This window comes from Canis lupus, chromosome 7 (assembly GCF_011100685.1).
Source record: "Canis lupus familiaris isolate Mischka breed German Shepherd chromosome 7, alternate assembly UU_Cfam_GSD_1.0, whole genome shotgun sequence".
NCBI lineage: Eukaryota > Metazoa > Chordata > Mammalia > Carnivora > Canidae > Canis > Canis lupus.
This window is the reverse complement of record NC_049228.1, coordinates 67,024,467-67,047,854: the sequence shown is the minus strand read 5'-3', so window position 1 is coordinate 67,047,854 and position 23,388 is coordinate 67,024,467. Positions and strand designations below refer to the sequence as shown.

The 23,388-nt window shown below is 33.8% G+C and overlaps 1 protein-coding gene across 3 annotated transcripts in view; it reads right to left on the bottom strand.

The window, feature by feature from the left end:
- The window catches only part of ROCK1 (Rho associated coiled-coil containing protein kinase 1), a 138,951-nt gene that overhangs the window by 9,041 nt on the left and 106,522 nt on the right, over positions 1-23,388 (bottom strand). For all 3 annotated transcript variants that reach the window (XM_038543693.1, XM_038543695.1, XM_038543694.1), the window contains exons 21-27: positions 22,232-22,301; positions 19,943-20,037; positions 12,893-13,058; positions 11,940-12,033; positions 11,420-11,508; positions 8,204-8,392; positions 6,669-6,828 (exon numbers count right to left, since the gene is read on the bottom strand). In XM_038543693.1, coding sequence (XP_038399621.1) covers positions 6,669-6,828; positions 8,204-8,392; positions 11,420-11,508; positions 11,940-12,033; positions 12,893-13,058; positions 19,943-20,037; positions 22,232-22,301 — 863 coding nt within the window. The remainder of the gene's footprint in view (positions 1-6,668; positions 6,829-8,203; positions 8,393-11,419; positions 11,509-11,939; positions 12,034-12,892; positions 13,059-19,942; positions 20,038-22,231; positions 22,302-23,388) is intronic.

Sequence of the window (23,388 nt, the reverse complement as noted above, 5' to 3'; positions counted from 1 at the left end):
CAAGACTGGAATGGATTGCAGCTTAAATGGGATATGATACAGAAGACTTTAAATATCATTTAACACTCATAAAATATTTAGCAAAAAAAAAAAAAAAATGCAGCAAGTGGAACAAATCAGAGCGATGATTTACACAAGAAAGAGCAAGCAAAAGTATAGAGAAGGGTCCTATTACTCACAGAAGATAAGAATAGAAGATAAATAAATAAGGAATGCAGGCAGAATCAACTAGATATAAAGAATAAGAGACAAGCATTTTATTTGTTTTCTCAGCACAATATTCTGATAAACTTTTTGGTAAAACACCTATAATAATTTCAATAAAGTTAATCCAAATCTGGTTGGGGGGGGTTACTTAATTCTAGAGTTAAATCCAATTGTAATTCTTATCAAACTAAAGAGGTATAAATGAAGTCTTTTAAGTATGTTACACCAGAATTTAAAAAACAGCAAAAGAACATAAAATTGAGTTGGTCAGCTGCTAATATTTTAACAAGTTTGTGAATACCAGAAATTCCTTAATGAATTCAATCAAGGCATTTCAAAATAAATATTGTTACTTTTTAAAAATAATTAATGTTTATTAGAAATATCTGGAGAAAAAAGGATTCTGTTAGAAATGATTATTTTACATCAAGTTAGAGATAAGAGCATTTAATTGTTTTCTCTATCTCATATTTGAAACACAAAAAAAAACAGAAAACTAGCCAATTTTCAAGTATAATGCTCAAATCATGACCTTAATGGGAATATATAATGCCCTTCTCCACATAACTTAAAGACTGTTAAACATCTGCCTTAGAGTCATCATAATTATAGGTAACATTTACTGAACATTTATGGTTTGATATGTGCTTTCCAAGTAATATCTCACATCTAACCTATGTATTATCCCATGAATATATGAGATTATATTTCTATGAATACAGGACAGGATAGCCTTTACTATCATTCTCCGTTTGCAAATGAAGACACCAAGGCTTAGAAGGTAAACTGACTTGCTCAAAGGTATATATCAGTATTTGTCAAACCTGTAGTTTACCCTGGCAGGCTAATTTCTGAGCTTGTGTTCCTAGAACACAATGCTACTCTATCCTTTAACTAAAAAGCCTTGCAGCTAATTGAATTGGAAGTAATATTTGTCTTGTTCCAACTTCTTCCATGCACCTAACGTCCTTTGCTTTTATTATTTCCCTTCATCTAAATTGTAGTTGTTAAGGTGGAGAAAATAATGGTAACCTCAGCGTAAAATGATCTTCCTCTTCTCTTAACTCTTTTCTTAGTGCTCTTATTTAGTTTAGCAATAATTATTTTTTCTCCTTAGGTAATGCCTTGAAGTTTTTAAAGATCAGGACCATATCCTAACACTATTTTTATATGCCCCAAGACATCTGACATACAGAGTAGGTACGTACTTGACAAAAAACTGATTATTTTGCAATTCTATTTTTTTCCACATTAGCCAGTTAAAGTCATCCTCTGTAAATAATGGTTATGATTTAAAAATCAAAGGGCAGTTTCATATTAAATAACATGCAGAAGGTTCCTAATCACTCACAAACACTCTATCTTACGAAAGCAACAAGTTACTGCTAGGAAAGTTTCCCTTTAGTGCACCCCAAATTGCAGCTCTTACTCCTCCATTTAATACCAGTAATTCCTCACAGAAAAGATGTGAAAGTCATTGAAATCTTGACATTTATATAAAACTGTGTATGCCCAAATACTACTATCCCCCAGTTATTTCTCTATGAGAATAAATGCCAAAAGTATTAATGCTTCATGGTTCTAGGTTTGGATTAACCTACCAGTGTTCTCTTTAATATATTTTCAATGACTGTTGTGTTTTGACTTTATCTGTCATTTCAGTTTTCCTAGAGAAGTTTTGTACGTCAAAGACATTTTATGACTCAAATAAGCCTAATTTTATATTTGCTCTTAAATGAAGAAATTTGGAACTTGAAAAAAGGTGTTCAGGATATGTAAGTCTGCCAATTTAAAACAATGGTGTTACAGGAGAGAATTTTAGTTTTTCCTGGTGAACTCCCTTCAGAGAAACAGATGAACTAAAGCTTAGGGATAAATTAAAAAATATATACTAACCTATTTCCTTTACTTAGGAAATACTTTATTTTCCTTTACTTCCTTAGAAACAAGGTAACATACTATTTTTTACACATGTATACCTCCTTTAAAACCATGACCTACATGGCAATCTGAAAGTTTTAAATTTCATCTTCTGTACTACAAACACAGAAATCAGCTCCAGATAAACAAATGTTGAGGACTTCTAACTCTAGATTACCATAAATAATATGGTACACAAAAATGTACAAAGTACAAAACAACTTGGCTCCAGCTCTTACGGGTTTTTAGAGTGATTTTAACTTACCAAAAAAATGTAGGTATGTATCTCATTACAATATCAACAATTGATTCCTTTACCCAAATAAGAGACATAGAGATTAACTATATATATATAAGTCAATATCCAATACAGCCAGTTTACACATCAAAGCTAACTGCTGAAGACTACCGAAGTTTACTTGGGTAAACATACACTGCTTAAGAAACAGAGCTAAGGGGATCCCTGGGTGGCGCAGCGGTTTGGCGCCTGCCTTTGGCTCAGGGCGTGATCCTGGAGACCCGGGATCGAATCCCACATCGGGCTCCTGGTGCATGGAGCCTGCTTCTCCCTCTGCCTGTGTCTCTGCCTCTCTCTCTCTCTCTGTGACTATCATAAATAAATAAAAATTAAAAAAAAAATAAAATAAAAATAAAAAAAGAAACAGAGCTAAGGAACCATCCAAAAAATTTTTTATTCAGGAGTGATATAAAAATGAAATTAACCAATGCTCAAGAATTCAGATGCATTATCTCCAATTATTGATTAGATTTGGGCATTCAGAAGCTCTCATATACTCAAATACTTGGATACACTAAGAAATTCACTATTTACAGATTTAAAATACATAGACGGAGAGAATGATGCAGCTAATCCATGAGATAATGAATATTAATAGAGTGTTGATATCAGTGTTTTTCCTAGGTGCTTCATCTACTTCTACATTCTTTTCAGATTATTGGTCAATGGTTCCAAAAGAAGGAAAGAGTAAGAACAAGGGAGGAGAGGCAGTTATCATGTTACTCTTTTTGTCATCGAGGAAATAAGCAAATCTTAAACCCAAGTGTAACTTCTGTATTTACAGTAGCTAGGCCACAACCTGCTACAGAACAAAAAGGAGGATGAAGACATGAAAGAATTAGGAGAATAAAAGTGATTTTAATAACTTCAAAGATTATACGACATATTTTTTTTCTAAGCTTTTTTAGAATTGGGAAACTTAGAGATTTCATCTCATTAAGGACATAATGCCAACTAAGACCGTTACAGAGGCTTAGCTCTAGATATACATAGTAATTAAATGAGAATCTTTATACTGAATGATGAAATCTGTAACTAAATCATATTATCAGTTCATCCATCCAACTACTTAAAAAGTAATATATCTCGGGGCGCCTGGATGGTTAAGCATCTGACTCTTGGTTTCAGCTCAAGTCATAATCTCAGGGTCCTGGGATTGAACCCCACCTCAATCTCCCTGCTCGTGGGGAGTCTGGTTGTCTCCCTCTCTGTCCCTCCCCCTGCTCTCTGCCCACATGCACACTTGTGCTCTCTCCCCCTAAAAGAAATAAATCCATCTTTAAAAAAAAAAAAAACATCTCACTGAACTAAAAATATGATCCATGTTTCAAAAGGCCTTTAACTGTTGAGTAAATCTATCCCATCCAAAGTTCTCCCCTTTCAGTCTGTAGTTTATTTATTTTTATTTTTAAAAAAGATTTTATTTATTTATTCATGAGAGAGAGAGAGAGAGAGAGATTGAGAGAGAGGCAGAGACATAGGCAGAGGGAGAAGAAGGCTCCATGCAGGGAGCCCAATGTGGGACTCAATCCCAGTACCCCGGGATCATGCCCTGAGACAAAGGCAGACGCCCAACTGCTGAGCCACCCAGGCGTCCCAGCCTGTAGTTTAATTTACTAATTTTCTAAACTAAGTTAATCATTAGTCATTATCTTCAAAAATTTTAGATACTTGAATCATAAGCAACTTTTTTTTTTTTTAAAGATTTTATTTATTTATTCATGAGAGACACACAGAGAGAGAGGCAGAGACACAGGCAGAGGGAGAAGAAGGCTCCATGCAGGGAGCCCGATGTGGGACTTGATCCTGGGACTCCAGGATCACGCCCTGGGCCAAAGGCAGGCGCTAAACCGCTGCGCCACCCAGGGATCCCATAAGCAACTTTCTTAAATTAAGAGCAACTACCAGGGCATCTGGGTGGTTCAGTTGGTTAAGCACCTGCCTTTGGCTTAGGTCATGATCCCAAGGTCCTGGAACTGAGCCCCGTGTGGGGCTCCCTGCTCAGCAGGGAACCTGCTTTTCCCCCTCCCTCTGCCAGTCTCCCTGCTGTGCTCTTCCTCTCTCTCTCAAATAAATGATTTAAAAAAAAAATAAAAAGAACGACTATCAAAATTCTTTAACGGTTCTTCCTATGATTGCAAAACCTAAACTTTATTTGCCAATATCCATTTTTACCTATCTAGTAAATGGCAGAATTAGAATAGATTTTCAATTTATTAACAAAATATCTGACACAAAAAAGGATAAAAAAAACCCCACTGATAGATTATCCGTTACTTTCTACCTACAGTATGAAAGTTAGCACTATAGAGATCTATGAATGTAAAGTTTTAAGACTAAGAGCACAGTAATAAGAGAAAGAGATACCTAACTGGTCTCCTTTTATAGCAATGAAGAATGGCTACCAGTATCATTTTTTCCCCTCACTTGGTTTGAACTTAGAAAACCTTAGCAACAAAGTCTCTGAAAATACACTGTTATTCTAAGTAATAGAATGGAGCCAGGAGCAACATTTTATAATTTCTTTGCTGATTGATTCCTATGTGGATTTATTAGGTCAGGATTCTGAAATCTAAATGGACCCCCAACTTAAGTTTGCCAATCAAACCATCTGATCATTCTTTGAGTTTAGTTTTCTTCAGTGAGCCAGAATGGAAGAAAAAACTCATTACCCTCCTCCTCTTTAGATGTCCCCTAAACTCTTCATTCAATTTAAATTTTTCTAAATAATATTTACCAACAATGTCTCTGAAATGTTTAACCTAATACAAAGAAAGCCAAGGCATACATAATAAGACATTATAATCAAAGTTAAAGGGAAGGGTGAAATAAAGACAAAAAAACCTGGTCAGGATATTTAACTTCCACTAAATGGAGTAAGAATTCCTTTAATAAATAACTTAAGAAATAGCTTGAAGAGGCACTCTAAGCTACAATTTTCAGTTCAACAATTGAAAGAATGAAGCCAAACACCCCTAAAAGTTATACTTGTTAAAGGTTCTTGTTAAATCCAAAGTGATTCTCTGATAAAGGACATGCACCTATTGGATTCTCAAGAGGCAGGAGATTTCAGAGAACCAATAATGGGAAAACAAAAGGAATTCCTTGACCATTGTAATAAGAAATTTCACTCCCTGCCCTTCTCAGATATCTGACTGGGGCTAGCAAAAACACAAAAGAAAGAGGGCAGTGATGACACGGTATACAAGTAAGAGTTAAATTCACCTCTGTCTTTGAGAGCAATAAATAATATTTTCTAAGTAGTCTATCAAATTTTTTATATCAAATTCTCAAAAAACCCAGTATCTGTTAAAATAGAATCTCTTAAAAAAAAAAAAAAGAATCTCTTTAAAATATGCTGCTTTATAAATATCTTTCTATTCAAACATTATTCAGGAAATACACAAATTAAAATTGATTTTCAAGTTTATGACCATATAAACAAAACTTCCAAAACCTTCAGCTAAGGATATGTAATAGGTCAGATGTGTATGTGTATATAAATATTTATACCTTTAAAATATGCAATGCATTTAAAAATTATTTATAATCTATTCATTTCTAAATTGACCCTATGTGTATTGCTCACTCTGTTAAAAAGATATAAATATACTATAACTTACACTACAATCAACCTAAGAATGGGTGCTTATTTTTAATTGATTCTCTACTGGAGAAAGGACAGAAGAAAGTCTGAAGTCCTAGATACTCACTTTTGCCTTTAATTGACTCTGCCCCCTCACTGCATTTCTTAATTCCTTTTATATATTTCTCTAAATTTGAAACTTAAAGTCTGACCAAAGATGATCACTATTTCATAAGAAAGGTCCCTATATAGGCGGCTGTGGTTCCAAGTACAGGTTTTAGTTTTTGCACAAAAATACATAAAACAAAAAATACATTAAATATTGAAGAGCTGCTATTCATGAAAACATGTTATTTTCTTTAAACAGTGAAAGCAGCAGCTTTAACTTTTACCATGTAGTTAGGTGTTCATAGGTTCATAAAGCTCTTCAGATTTCTATTCAGGTAGAGCCTCTCAGATTTATTTTAATAGCCTAAGATTTGTTCTGACTGCTTTTATTCTGTAAAATGCAAACACAATCAGACTTTGGCTATTCAGAAACATAAATTTCTTAAGGATTCATGGAAAAAATGACAAAGGGTAGAAAGCTAAATGAAAGAAGTAACTAATTTCCATGACATTTAAGCAACCTGAATGAAGTAATGGAAATATTCTTACCTGGAAGGTTTCCATCAGTTTCATCAGCACTAGGAAAACTAGCAATACTTGTAGAATCGGAAAGGTCCAAAAGTTTGGCACGCAGTTGCTCAATATCACTCTCTTTGCTAGCTAATTGCATCTGAAGCTCATTCTTATGCGTACATTCTTCTACCAATTGCTGTTTTTGAAAAATAACAAGATAATAGAAAAAAATCAATATCAAATTTCCAACATTAAGAAATTAAGAATTAATGGAGCTGTAAGTGATAAAGAATCTAAAACTGCTATCACTAAAAACTTACTCTAAATTTCATGAATGCTTACTACCACAGATTTTTTTTTAAGATTTAACTTACTTATTCATGAGAGACACAGAAATAGAGAGGCTGAGACACAGGCAACGGGAGAAGCAGGCTCCATGCAGGGAGCCCGATGTGGGACTCAATCCCAGGACTCCAGGATCACACCCTGAGTGGAAGGCAGATGCTTAACCACCGAGCCACCCAAATATCCCACTACCACAGATTTTGACTTAATTGTAAAAATTCAAGTTCTCTTCCTCAATAATACATTGCTTAGGTAACTTCCTTTTCTCCTTGCTTTAAACAAACTTTTTGTTTTTACTTTTTAAATATAAAGCAGCTGGGGCATCTGGGTAGCTCAGTTGGTTAAGCATCTAACTCTTGATTTTGGTTCAGGTCATGAGATCAAGGCCTGCATCAAGCTCTATGCTGGGGATGGAATCTGAGTTAGATGGTTAAGCATCTAAGTCTTGATTTTGGTTCAGGGTCATGAGATCAAGGCCTGCATCAAGCTCTATGCTGGGGATGGAACCTGTTTAAGATTCTCTCTTTCTCTCTCGCCCCACTTCCTCTGTAAAATAAATAAATAGATACAAAGCATCAAAAAAACAAAAACCAACTTTGAAAAAACCTCTTCAAACTTTAGGAAATACTCTTATGGCTCCAAATGGAACAGTTTCAAAGCTAGAGAAAGCTTCTCAGTATGGTAAAACCATAAATGATAGTGCTTTTATCTAAGCAGTCTAGGTCCAGAGACCATGTTCTCAATTTTGTGCTATTAACAAGCCAGGAAATATCAAAAAAATTAAGATTGGTATTTGATTTCTGAAAAGTGAGTCCTGATTAGAGAAAACAAAAAAATCTATAATTCTTCAAATCTTTTATCTCAATTATAGTTAATATTATCCTACTCATATCTCAATTTCAATCTAAAGCCAAAGCAGCAAATCCTTGGCTGCTTCTCTCAAACGAGCCTCTCTAATCAAGTAAATGCTCATGGGTAAAATTACTCAAATTATTAAAAAAAAAAAAAATTTTACTCAAATTATCAGGGTTAATAGGCAACAGTATATTTCTAGTTTTTCAAGATCATGGTTCATATTAGAGTAATAATGATCAAGTTATGAAGACTATAAACCTGAATATGCATTTTTATACTAAAAAATCTAGTTAGGATCAATAGATAATAGGTATAAATAGCAATAACAAATTAAGAAATGAATCCTACAAACACACATACATAAACCTTACCGCTTGCATGTCATTCAGTTCCTTCTGATGCTTCACCACCATCTGGTTGAATTTCTCTCTTTCTTGGTTGAGTTCCAGTTGGAGCTTTCGATTTTCCTTTTCTTTCTTTCTCAAATCCTGTGTGTTAGCTTTCTTTCTATCAATTTTAAAATCTTTCCGATTCATTATTTCTGCCAACTTGTTAACAGCCTATTAAAATATTAAAATATTATTAGTAAAGACCTCTATCATTGCCATCTAATTTAAATCTCCACTAAAATCTATTTCTTTCTTCAAAATCAGGAAGCACGAGTATGTGTGTCTGTGTGTGTGTCTGTGTATGTGTGAATAAGAACCTAATGAAGGGTGGGACATGGTAACCGGTAGCACGGGTACCTATTATTGTTTCATCTTGTTCAAATGTAAGAACCAAACAGGCTTGCAAAACCCATTTATCATTCAACAATTATTCAGCACTTGTTATTTGTATGTAAGCACTCTGATTGGCACTAGATACAAAAATAGATATACAGGGGCCCCCTGGGTGGTAGTAGAGTTGGTTGGGCCTCTAACTCTTTTTATTTTTTTAAATTTATTTTTATTGGTGTTCAATTTACTAACATACAGAATAACCCCCAGTGCCCGTCACCCATTTACTCCTCTAACTCTTGATTTCGGCTCAGGGTTGTAGAATCCAGCCTGGCATCAGGATCTGCACTCAACGTGGAGTCTGCTTGGGATTCTCTCTCCCCTTTCCCTCTGACCATCCCTCTCTCTCTAATAATACAAAAAATCTTAAAAAAAAAAAAAAAAAAAGAATATAGTTATGCCCCAAAGGCATGCTACTCTGGTGGAGGAGCCAAACAAGCAATATACTGTACTATAACGTACAGAGTGGTAAGTAAAAAGAAAAGAGGCAAACAAGTGTGCTATGGGAGCAGTACCTAACTGAGACTAGGGAGGTCAAGGATGGCTTCCTGATATACCTGCATATGTGTCTACATATGTTTCTTAAAAAGACAAGCAAGAGTTGGATAAGCAAAGAAGAAACAGTATTAAAGAGAGGAGTCAAGGAGAGCCAAGGATGGCATTAAAATCAGATCAAACCGCACAAAAGGCCCAAGATAACATTTTTCCTTTGGACAAGTAGGAATGTAAGCAGACAGGGTAGCAGACTAGGCCATACTGAGGTCCTTTTGAATATAAGAGAAAATGCAAATGTTAGTTGAGGCTAACCCCTTCTGTATATATTCAAAATCAGAAGTGTTAAAAGCATGTAAAGTTAAGCTACATAAACTAAAACATAAATCATGGTATTTTTTTCTGCAATGATATTAAAAAAAAAAAAAACCCAAAGATTTTTCCACTAAGACACAAAAAAATCTGAGTCACTATCATTTCCATGGATATGGTCCTATCTAGGATGAGGAGCCCATAACTTTTTTAATGCAGTAAAAATTTATTTCATTGATTCATAATGGGTATTGTTTTCCTAATAGTAAATCTAACATTATAAGAAAAATCAAATCCAGAAATATATTATGAAGAAAGTGAAAAGCCCTTGTAGTATCACCCATCAAAGAGCACCTCTACTAAAGACTCTTCTTTCAATCTGCTGGGTGTATATCTTTCTAAACTTTTCCCTATGTATATAAGCTAATTATAGATACATTTAAATTAAAAAATGGAACTATGCTGTACATTCTGTGCTGAGACTTGCTTTTTAAATTTGATAACTGTATCAAATATGGGAACTATTATTTTCCCATGTCATTATATATATATTTCATTTATTTTTAATGGCTCCTTTACATTGCATTGCATAGATGTATTATGATTTGTCAATACTATGCTGATGGGTGGTTGGGTTAATTTTTTGTTATTAAAAATAATGTTGCTGTAATTATATTTGTATATATTTCTTTTGAGCATTTATGGAGTTATTTACATAGGATAAATTCCTAAATGTGCAGTTACTGGGTCAAATAAATATGCACATTAAAATGTGTTTGCTAATTATTCTTATAGTTTACTCCCTCATATATTTTACAAATAAACTTTCCTATGTTCTTACCAAATACAAGTATTGTATCTTATTTAAATGTGCCCATTTTGGGATCCCTGGGTGGTTCAGTGGTTTGGTGCCTGCCTTCAGCCCAGGGCGTGATCCTGGAATCCCGGGATCGAGTCCCATGTCAGGCTCCTTGCATGGGGCCTGCCCTCTGCGTATGTCTCTGCCTCTCTCTCTCTCTCTCTCTCTGTGTCTCTCATGAATAAATGAATAAAATCTTAAAAAAAAAAAATGTGCCCATTTGCCAAAAAGATACTTCATTATTGCTTTAATTTCTATTTCTTGGTTTTTATTATGGTTGAATTTTTATGTAATAAAGGTCAATCTTTTTCTTCATGGTCTCTGTATGCAAAGGTAAGTAAATTTCCACTGAAGGATTTTCAACAGATATTAAGTGCATTTTTGAAAGATTAATCTAGATGCAACATGAAAAACTGCTGGGAGGGAGAGTAGATAAGTGGCAAGTAGATAAGTGTATTTGTCTGACTTATTTCCCTTAGCATAATACACTGTAGTTCCATCCCTGTGGCTGCAAATGGTAAGATTTCATTTTTTACTGTTGAGTACTATTCCATTTATATGAATAGTACTATATTCCATATGAATATACCATATATAGAATACTATATATTATATATATATAGAAGATACTATATCTACTATATATATTCATATATATATATATATATATATATATATGAATACTATTATATTCCATGTAAATGGAATAGTACTCTTTAGCACATCTTTTTTAACTCAATTGAAAGCCAATTTCCTGAGGAAGTGTTTTATATTTAACGAAGAAAGAAAATTACATTACTTGTTCCAATGAAAAGTTTGAATATTATGACCAAAGTTGTTGTTTTTTTTTTTTTTTTAAGATTTATTTATTTATTCTTCATAGAGACAGAGAGAGAGAGAGAGAGAGAGAGGCAGAGACACAGGCAGAGGGAGAAGCAGGCTCCATGCAGAGAGCCTGACGTGGGACTCGATCCAGGGTCTCCAGGATCACGCCCTGGGCTGCAAGCGGCGTTAAACCGCTGCGCCACTGGGGCTGCCCTTATGACCTAAGTTTTAAGAATAAGTGCACAAATAGCAAATATTAACTTTTGAATATATGATATTCAAATATAAACATATAGAAAAGGCTGAAAGAGTATGTATACCTGCGTTTTAAGGGTTCTCTCTGTATTGATATTCTTTTCAAAGGCAGCCTTAAGATTATTGATCTCCTCCTCCTTCTTCAATTTATATTCTGTTAACAAATTATATAGTGTTATATGACATTAAATTTGTGTTCCAAATTAACAATGTTCTTAATTATTCAAATTAGTATATACTACATCACTTTTAATAAGTTCATTAAAATAATTTTTTGTTCAGCTTTAAGATACAATTGACATATAAATTAGTAAGATATTTAATCTGTACAATAAGATGATTTGATATATGTACACAACATGAAAGGATTCTCTTATTGAGTTAATTAAGACATCCATCACCTCACATATTTACAATTTTGGGGGATGAGAATATTTAAATTCTGCTAAGATAATTCTTAAGACTATAGAAATTATTTAACCTATGAAAACAAATATTTCAAAAACCTAACACACAATATAAATCACTCAAGATTTACCTCTGATTAAACATTATGATTTAAAAACAAAACAAAACCTTACATACCTTCCTCTGCCCTCTTCATTTTATCAGTTAGCTCTTCATTTTCTTTTCTTAATAATTCATTATCTTTGGTTAACATGCTGTTCGATTCTTCAAGCTTAACAAAACACACAAAGGTTTAAATCACATTCACTTTGCTAGTCTCACATTTAAAATATCCTTTAAAAAATACTTTGCAGGATAAATTAGACAATATTATAAAAATGCCTGGTTTCTGGTTTAACATATGTGGACATACTAAATTCAAATATATTTCATTTAACCTTATAAGAATCTTGTGGAATAGATAGTATTTTTTTTTCCCCAAGTAAACTCTCTATTCCCAACATGAGACTCAAACTCACAACCCTGAAGATTAAGAGTCGAATGCTCTACTGAATGAATCAACCAGGCATCCTGGTATTACTTCTATTTTATAGATGAAGAATCTGAGGCTTAGGGAAGTTAAAGTAAATTGCCCAAACCATGTAACTTCTTAGAGGTAAAGCTAGGATTTCTTCAAAAGAAGAAAAATCTAACTCCCCTTTCAATCCCTATGATCTATGTAGACAATAGTATAATTTCAGGACTGGTTCCTAGAATTAATTTGTAGATATCCATAAAGAATTTCTCATCCCAAAAGTTTCTCTGTGTTTTACAGAATTCTGGCCACAAAATCAGTTGCAATATATTAAGAGAATACAACAAATGAATTTGACCTAAGCATTTCTTCAGATATAATATATTAAGATCTATAGCCAGAAAGAGAAAAAACACATTATACTGAATAAGAATTTCAGTCATTAACAATGGTTTTGGATTATGTAAACTGCTTTATACAAAAGTACAGACTGACTACTGTGTATAAGTAAAGTCAAAGTAAATACATATGCACACATACCCTAACACTTAAAGATGTGACCTATTTTTATTTAGGTAAATTTCAGTCATAAAACTTACCTGACAATCACACTTACCCGACTAACAGTGTGATCTTTATCTGTAATCTCTTGCCTATTTCTGGAAGCAGCTTTCTTGCTTTCTTGGGTTAATTCAAAATACTGTTCTTCCAGAAGCCCTCGAGCCAACTGCTCAGACTCAGCTTTTGTTTCTGCCAGATCCAACTGAGTAGCAAGAGTTTCTCTGTAATAGATTTATAAGAGAAACAGATACAAAGAAATTCAGTTATTCTTCCAACTTAACAATACGCTCTTAAAAGAAGGCAACTATATTTAAACATTAAGAATTAAGCATTTTATTGCTTAAAATACATTATTTGAATCTACTGCAAACATTCTATAAAAGTAATAAACTTAACCTCTCACATTTTGAAAAACTATAAAAGTAAAGAACTCTTTAATCCTGTACCTGCTGTTGTACTTAACTAAGAAAAGGTGGGAAAGCAATGATAAGCAGCCTACTTTTGAAAAGGAACTTGTTGTGGATTTAGAATGGAGGTTAGCATGGGACAGAAGAAAAATAATAGGTTTGTAAACCAGGAGGCCAGACCTTGCTTGACCTTATCCCTGTTCTATCACTAACTAATTGGGTAAGAAAATTGGGCAAATTTTTACATTTCCTGGAGCTCAATTTAATCAAATCTGTAAAATGAGAGTTAAACTAAATGATTTTTGAGGTCCCTTTCAGTTCTGAAATTTATTGAGATTATGAAGACTTATAAATAGATTTGTAAACCACTATAAACTATTCTAGGAATGCTCCTTGGGAATTATACTTTAAAGCTTTTCAGAATTGACATTCAGACCAGGACCAGATTATTCCAGCTTGCTTGCTCTTCCTAAAGAACTTCTGTTTGATAAGGTATCTCGGTCATACTGTATCCCCCCTACATATGGTAGGTGCTCAATAAGTGTTTGATGAAAAAATGACTGCCATCTATTTTTTTACTAAGGGAATAAGACAAATGAAATTTTCTGTTTCAAACCTAAGGAGGGAGACATACTATCTATTAAAAAAAAAAAAAAAGAGCATTCATTCATTTGTCCAACAAACATTTACCTAAATGGTTACTATGTGCCAAACATGGTTGTCTAAATTAAGAAATATAGTACAAAGCCTCTACTCTGAGGAAGTATATATTAGTGGGGTGAAATAGGCAATTAAAAAAGTGAACAAGTAATAAATAGTATGCTACAGAGAACACAATAAAACAAAAAAGGTGGAAGAGGCTGTGAATGTGGTATTTTATGCAGGGTGATCAAGGAGGCCTCTCTGCTAAGACATGTGAGAAGAACTATGAAGGAAGTAAGAGAGTGAGCTATGCAAGTATCTAAAAATATAGTGTTACAATGGAAGAAACATCTAACAACAAATGCCCTAAGCCTGGTCTGAAAGAAGCTAATGTGAGTGAAGTGAGAGATGAAGGAAAGTTGTGAGAACTGTATTAAGAGAAGTGGGAAGAGAGAACAGACCTTGTAAGACTTTCTAAGACAGTATAGGGAACTTTGGCTTTTACTCTTGAGTATTCTGTTTTAAAAAGATTATTCTGGCTAGATTATTAAGATCAGACAATAGGGGGACAATGGCAAAAGCAAAGATATCAGCTGGGAAGCTAATTATAGTATCAAAATTGGAGATGGTATCAAAATTGGAGATGGTGGCAGTTTGGATCAAGCTGGGAAATGGTACAAGTAAGAACTTGTGGATATATATATCACTTTTTAAATTATAGCTAGGAAGATTTATTAATAGATTGCATATAAAGTATTAGGAAAAAAGAGAAGAGTCTAAGATAATTGCAAGGTTTTCTGTTTAAATAACTGGAAATAATAGACTTGCTAATACTGAAATGGGAAAAACAGGGAGGAGCAGTTTGGCAAAGTAAGGGAATCAGGAATTTTTTCTGGACATGTTAAAAATGAGATGCTTATTAAACACTCAAGTAGAGTCAAACAGACGGCTGGACATACAAGCCTGGAATTCAGGAGAGAGCATGCTTGTACACTGATGCTATTTAAAGCTATGAAGCTGGATGAGAACAAGGAAAGAGTGATCCCTTGGGCCCTCCAAATTTTAAAGGTCTCAGAGAGGGGAAGGGACAAAGGAGCAAAGAAGGTTAAGAGCAGCCAATTCAATACGGAAAAAATACCACATGGTGTCACAGAAGCCAAATGAAGAAATTGTGTCAAGCGAGAGTAATCAAATATGTCAACTGCCATTGTTAAATAAGATAAGGACTGAGAACTGACTATTGTCTTTAACTATTAGGAAGTCATCAGTGACCTAGAGTAGGGTTACTTTGGTAGTGTGATGAATGCAGAAGTCTGACTGGAATGAGCTAGAGACAGAAAGGGAAAAAAAGACCTGAAGATAAATGGTATGTTGCTTTTCAAGAAAGTTTGCTACAAAGGGGTGCGGGGATGGGGTAACTGGGTGATGGACATTAAGGAGGGCACGTGATGTAACAAGCACTGGGTATTATATAAGTCTGATGAATCACTGACCTCTACCTCTGAAACTGATAATACATTATATGTTAACTGAATTTAAAGTTAAAAAAAAAAAAAAGTTTGTTATAAAAGGAAGCAGAAAGGGATCCCTGGGTGGCGCTGCGGTTTGGCGCCTGCCTTTCGCCCAGGGCGCGATCCTGGGGACCCGGGATCGCGTCCCGCATCGGGCTCCCGGTGCATGGAGCCTGCTTCTCCCTCTGCCTGTGTGTCTGCCTCTCTCTCTCTCTCTGTGACTATCATAAATAAATTTAAAAAAAAGAAAAAAAAAAAAAGGAAGCAGAAAAATAAGACTGTATAGCTGGAAGCAAATATGCATTTAAAAGATGGTTATTTTTTACAGAAATATTTACCTGTTATGTTTAAATACTAATGAGAATGACCATACAAAGGAAAAAAATTTCCTAAAAAAGGTAAGGATTCCTGGAATCATATTCTTAAGTAAACAGAAGGGATGGGATTGAGGGGCTGCCTTTAGTTAAAAGCACATTTTGTCCATTTATATCAATCAGAAGGCAGGCAGGATTTATAGGTACAGAGGCAAATAGGTTAGTAGCTGTGAAGCTGGGACAGAGTAGAGGTTCTCTGACATCTAGGAAGCAAGGCCATTTGCATGTGAGGATGAGGACAGATTGTTGAAGATCTGAGGAGAAAGGAGAAGATACAAAATAGCTGTCTCAAAGTGTAGGGAAGTTAGTACATTTGGAAAGGACAGGAGTACTGCCAATGGTAAGTCTATGATCCTGGGAGGGAGGGGCGTGGTTCTGAGCTATTATAATATAAGGCTTCAGACTGATAACATATTCTTTTTTTTTTTTTTTTCTTATAACATATTCTTACCTGGGCTTACTGCTTTGTATCAAATTCAGATAAAAGTATCTAAGTTATATATTAAAATGCCAGAAAACCTATTTATCCCAAATTACAGTTCTATCCCTGGCTATGCAACTGTGCAAGAGAAAGCAAGAAACAATGAGACGGTTCAGGGTAAAATGTCTGCAACTATAACCATCCAGACTTCCTTCACGACTCTCCATAAATAAAAGACCTGTCTTTACTGATGCCTAATGCCAATCTGTCACCTTTATTCTCCTTACCTCCTCAATGATATCAGTTTATTAATTCCTTTTTCTTCTGGCTTATAAGATTATCAAGAGCTTTGTTCTTGTTCACTGCTATATCCCAAATGCCCAGAAGTCTCCAGCCCATAGAAAGTGCTCACATTCATTTCAATAAATGTATAGATGTTTGCAACTTTTCCCATTCTGATTTCCTTTTCTTTCCATGTCTCATTTAAATATGCTCCAATTTGTTATCTTTAAAAAGAAATAGCTCTGTTTCACCTTCTCCAGCTACTGCTCTCTTTGCCTCAACAACTACATTTCTTGAATTTTTTTAATTTAACAAATGTTTACTGACCATCTACTATATTCTAAGTACAATTCCAGGTGCTATACAAATAGCAGTGAATCAGAGTTAAGGACAGAACATTTGAAAATTCCTTCCTTCACTGGGTTTAAGTTCTAGCAGAAAGAGAAAAATAGTAAGTAAAATAAGTTAGCAAATTCTATATTATATTAGCACGGGATAAGTGCTACAGAGAAAAATACAACAGGTAAGGAAGTACTGAGCTGGGCAACAAGGAAATGGGGTGGGAATGTTTGTACAATTTTAAGGATATTCATAGAAGCCCCCTCTGAGATGACATTTAGACCTAGACCTGAAGGGGGTGAAGGAGCACACCATGTGGATACTCAGAGGAAAATGTTCCAGGTGGAGGGGAGAGCAAGTCTAGAAGCTCTGAGGCAGGAGAGTAACTGACTAGTTTGTTGAACTGTAAGGAGGTAAATGTGGCTACAGTCTACATTCTGTCTCCACTTCTACCCTTACCATTCATGTCTCAATCCACTTTAGTATCCATTCTCATTACTATTTAGGAACTGTTCTCAAGAAGATAACTTAACAACCTTAAATATAATGGACAATTTATTTTTTACTTGACCTTTCTGAGTACTTGGTACTTTAAATCACTTTGTCTTCTTTGAAGTATTCTATTCCCCTATCTTGTGTAATCTTACTCTGCTTTTCTCCTTCTATTACTTGGTGATTTTTACTTTCCCTTTCTCTGTCCTTTAAAAGTATAGGCACTAGGAGTCCATCGCCAGCCAGCCTTTATGTCTTCTCATCTTACACTAGGAGTTATAACTTACTACCTGAGAGGGTCAAATGAGTCCACATAAGTGTTCCTCTATTTCTCTCCAGATACAGAATTAAAATAAATTTGAGCCATTTTACGTAAAAATTCAGATTTCTGGCTTCTCTTGAAAAACCAGATCTTGAAATACTGGATCAGTGTTACCATGTGGCAGCAAGTGGTTAGAACTGAGATAAACTCCTTAGTTTGTTATAATACTCACAATTTACACAACGAATATACCCAACTAGCTTCAAATCAGTTACACGTATGGTACTATAGGTTCATGAGTTTATAAACGTTGATATACACAATCACCTTAACAAATCTCATGTCTTCCAATCTGTTTCAATATACAGTGACTGTCAAGTCAGCTTCAAGTCCTTATCTTTTCTCTCAGCTCTGAAGCAATTTCAAAATCATTTTTTTGGACATCCCATAGGCACCTCAAACTCAATAGATCTGAAATGGAAATACCTTGTCTCCCCTCATTTCACAGACTTGGCATTCCATAACTCAGGGACCAGTACGCTACCATCAACCCAATGTCAGAAACTTGAGAACTTACCTGAATTTTTCCCAACTTTTATGCCACACTCCCAAATCTACAAGTCCAATTGCTTCTAACTTCCTTTTATTTCCCCCATGTACTTGCCTCTCCTTTTACTGTCAACTTCCACTACAATTTTACATCTAGATTTTCCAAAGGCTACATAATTCCACTTCCTGTATCCACCTGTTTTGCCTCCAATCCATTCTTCACTCTAAAGAGTGAAGCTTTCTGAGACATCACCTTGTCAATCCCTAGCACTTTGTCATAGATACCTACCTTAATTATAGCTGTCTCATGACTAGATTCTACAGTACTTGAGGGTAAGAACCATAACTTATTAATAATAAAACACACACACTAGTGGTGATCAATATGTTTCTTTCAAATAGATCAAACAAAGGCAAATTTAACAACCCTATGAAATAATATACCATGTAGTAGATTGGGTGTCCTCTTCACAGTAAATGCACACAACATTTGCATATTACATTGCAGACACCATATAAATGATAGGCAATAGACTATAATAGGATTCTATCACTGTCACAGAGACTAGCCAGGAAATGTACCTATGCTCCTTAGACTCCACTAAATAAATTAAAGATCTAAACATTGAGTGTCCATGTTTGCTAACAACACAAAGAGGCAACCACATTATTTTATAAGGTTATATATGAAGTAGTCTTCACCTCTCTATAAATCAGATTTGAATATGACTAAGATTCCCAAATAGGGATGTCCAATAAAGCTTTCTATGAGGATAGAAATGTTCTCTATACCTGTGCTATTGAATATAGTAGACATTAGCTACATGTGACTGTTGAGCACCTGAAATGTGGCTAGTACACCTGAAAAACTAAATTTTATACTTCATTTAAATAAGTTAAAGTTTAAATTTAAATTTAAATGGCTACATAAGACTAGGGGTTACCATAGTCTTAAGTTCTGGGTTACCATACTGGACAGCACAGTTCTAGATTTAACCACTGATTTATCGGAAACACAGAAAGACAAAAATGTTCAAGTAACTGTGGAAATGGAATAAATTAAATTAGTACAACTGAAGAAAACTATATAGGAATGATCTCATTCCTCTGACAAATAATGTCAGGATAGTGATTAGTTTAGTGGTAGAGAGGGAAGAAGGCATAATCAGGAGGGGGAATACAGTGGACTTCTAAAGTAAATAGCAAGGTTTTGTCTCTTTCATGGGTAGTAATTATAATAATATTTGTCATCTAATTCATAAAACTGCACATTTTAATATTTAATGTGTTTCTTTGTTTCAGCAATAAAATGGTTAAATTTTAAAAATTTGTATATGGAAAGAAAATATAAAAATGTCAGAAAACTAGTTCTAGTGTGTGTTCCACTTAGCTATGAGAAGTTGTTATACTTAAAATAGCTTTAGATTTTCTCCTTCTAAGGCCCTGGGATTTACACATGCAATGGAATTTAACCTGCCTTAAACTAAGAGGGAGATCTTAAATACCTTTACCTAGCAAAAAATAATGACTTGTAAATACAGCATGAACTATTTATATACAAGTAGATGTTTAAAGATTGAAAGACCCTTGAAAACAACTTACTGTCAGTTTAGTGAATCTCTGTACAATAACCATAGTGTTAATGTATTATTTTTTCACCATAAAGAGAAATTTTACTCTAAATTTAATTTGATTTGTTCTAAATTAGCCTAATAAGATTTGTTATACCATTCTCATCAGAATAATGGCACATCTACTCTCTATCTTAAACTTAAAGAATGCTTTGATGTAATAGTGATTCTTATGCTAAAGAAAAATGGACATACTTTTCATTTTGTAGCTCTTGTATTTTCTTTAAATTTTCTCTGTTTTTTTCTTCAATTTCTTCCTTAAGTTCCTTTACCTGGGTTTTATAAAGTGTCTGCAAAACAAGTGATTACAAGAAATGTGTTTATGAGTTTAAAAAATTTGGTAGTTTCTTATAAACAATTAACATATAGTCCAACAATTCTACTCCCAAGTGTTTACCCATGACAAATGAAAGCATATATCCACACAAAATCTTATACATGAATTTTCATTAGCACTTTATTACAAACTGTAGACAACCAGAGGTTCATCAACAGATGAATTTTAAAAACTGTGGAATATTCATACTGAGCAATAAAAAGGAATGAACTACTTATACAAACAACATGATACACCTAAAAAATATTTTGCTGAGTGGAAAAAAAAAAAACAGATGCTAAAGAGCGTATACTGTATGATTCCACATACATGCAATTCTGGAACAGGTGAAAATAATTAATAGTGACAGAAAACAAAATCAGTGGTTACCTACAAATAGAGGTAAGTGGGGAAGATGGACTGCAAAGGGCCACTGGGAATTTATGGTGAAGGAAAGGTTTTATATGTTGATTGTTGTAGTGGTCACACAGTATACACATTTGCCTAAACTTATCAACACATACACTTAAAATGGTTATAAGTAATTATATAGAAATTATATCTCAAGTACATTAAATATTATATTGATTTGGGAAAACAGTATAAAGAAACTGAGCAAGAACTATTCATTTAAAAGATCAATTCTTGAAGTGAGTAATGTTAGAAAAAATCACTTCCCTTTTTGAGTGAGGGGGATTAAGTGGGTGGCTGAATGACATGAATGAAATAACAAACAAGATTTATCAAACATTCTGTTAACACAGAAATAATATATACTTACTATAGAAAAATGGTTCTTACAAAATTCATTTGGCTTTTGGCAACTCCATCAACAGATGTTTAACAGATACAAGTAAGGATTAAACCCATATTGTGTTAGGGTGCTGTGGTTACAGAGTAAATTTTTTTTTTTTTTTTACAGAGTAAATTTCATTTCACATTTTTTTAAACTATCCTTTTTTGAAAAAAAATAAACTATACTTTTTGGTATAAAAGATAAGGGGAAAAATTAGTGAAGTCTAGCAAATAGCTATGGAGAATTACTTTTACACTGTAAACTTACTTATCCCTCTAAGAAGTAGCACTTCTCTAGGGGACAAACACATATATTTCAATAGGAATATAAATAAAGGAGGTACTAGATGATTACTCTGTGAAAGTATAGACAAGAAAGTGTGGATTATAGGCTATATTATAGCCCACTTTGCAGAAGTCAGTACTACACACTTTGAACAATTAAGGTTAATCTCTACCCAGAGAAAGATTTTTCAACAATACTGATTTTTTTTAAAGTTAAAAACATATTTCAGTGATAGTCTATCAAACCAAGAAGGAAATAGGCAAAAGATAGAAAGAAAGTCACCATGTTTATTAGGAGATGAGCAGAGTACAGCACGAAGCTCTGAACATGTGAAAGTTCTATAGAGCTCTACTAGTGTTCAGATTCTTTATTAAGGAAATCATTATTTCTAATATTGTTTACTTGGTTTCTAGGACATGTTCACCAGCACAACTCAAACTCACTCATTTAATGCACTAAGACCTGTAGGAAAAGTGGCTGCCAGTGTTAATAGTAATGGAGAAGCTAGAAATGTTAAGTTGAAATGGTGGAGTATAAACTTGGTAACCAAAAGAAACAAAAAATGCAGAGGCTTCAATAAAAATCTCAAAACACTGGCTATAAATGTTAATAGTAGTAGTGAAATAACCTGGCCTGTAGCCAGTAAGAATTAGAATGACTTCTATGGAGAAAAGAGCAAAATAGATGCATAAAGTGCATACAAAGAGGTAAAACTAGACCAAAGCTTTTGAGCATTAATTATACCTATAACTGTATGCAGTTATACCTACAAATGTAATGTGCATACATGAACCACACATGAAAATATTGATAACTCCAACCATCCAAGCTTGCTATCAGGCAAACAAAACCCTTAACAAAATCTTACATACAGTTTTAGTTTGATGGCAATTCTAGAAATGTTCCACAAAAATGGTCATTTCTTTACAACTTACACAGACCATGAACTCAGATTTAGAAATGAAATGGAGAGATGGGGATATGAAAAGGGGGAGAAAATCAGTTCATGATCATTTGAAAAAAAGTCACAGTTCATGTTAAAATCTTAATACCTTGTTTTAAGCCAGGTGTTAAAAATGATTCTTACCGAGAAATACTGCTCAGCTTCAAGCTGATCTTGTAGCTCCCGCATCTGTCCTTCATTTCCTCTATACTGTCTTCAGGTCAAAGAGAAAATAGTAAATGAATGCTAGTTACACTAGGCTTTATATTATTCTTTATTTATTAAACTTGCTAAAAATAAAAAGGTTTACTAAAATGAATTATTTTTAAAAACCATACTTCATTATACAGTATGACTTTTATTATATCTGATCAGGACAGGCTGTCTGGTTCCATTTTGCTCCTTATAAAATGATACTGTGCAAAGTAGAGGGAACTGTCTTCTACTGAAGGTGACTTTCAGGAGAATATTAACTGTGGATTAATCCAAGTTGCAAAAATAAAAATTTTTTTTTTTTTGGTGAATTTTAATAGAGAAAACATTCTTAGGGATACATTTTAAATGTCTTATGTAGTAAAGTAAGCAATTAAAAGGGGATATGAAAATATTTAATAAATATTAATAATAACATACATGCTATACATTATATATACATAAAATACTATACATCATGGCCAATAAAGCATGGGGGTGGGGTTGGAAATGAAAAATCAGGTAAGAAACAAAAGGCAAGAACAATAATGGATAGAGGAGGAGGAACACAGACACACCTACATATATATAATACACACACAAACACAATTCACATAGAAACAGATAAAACAGAAACACAATGCAATCCACAAACACAGATTTTCAAGGATAAACAGTTCCTTCTGCATCTGCTAGATTTTCATGTTAGACAGTAATAGCTTTGTATTTTCAGCATCTACCAAGGCATATGGTTGATAAAAGGACATAATAAATGTTCACTGAATGCCGAGTGAAAGTTATTTTAGGAGAAGAAAACTATAAACCATATTATGTGAAAATGATGGCTCTGAGAGGGAAAAGAATTTTGCTAATATAAATCCAACAGAACAAAAACTGACACTTTTTTTTCAAGAATTACTAAGTTGTAAATGAAGCTGGCAAATGAAGATAGAATATAAATCCAGAAGAAATAAAAACACATGAGTTGGCAGAAGATATACTCATCTTTGACATTAAATTTCTGAAGCATATCTTTATACAAATTCTGAAAGCAATAATGACACCTCATTTGTCTCCATTTCAAGTAAGTGAACATATCACCTCTCAGA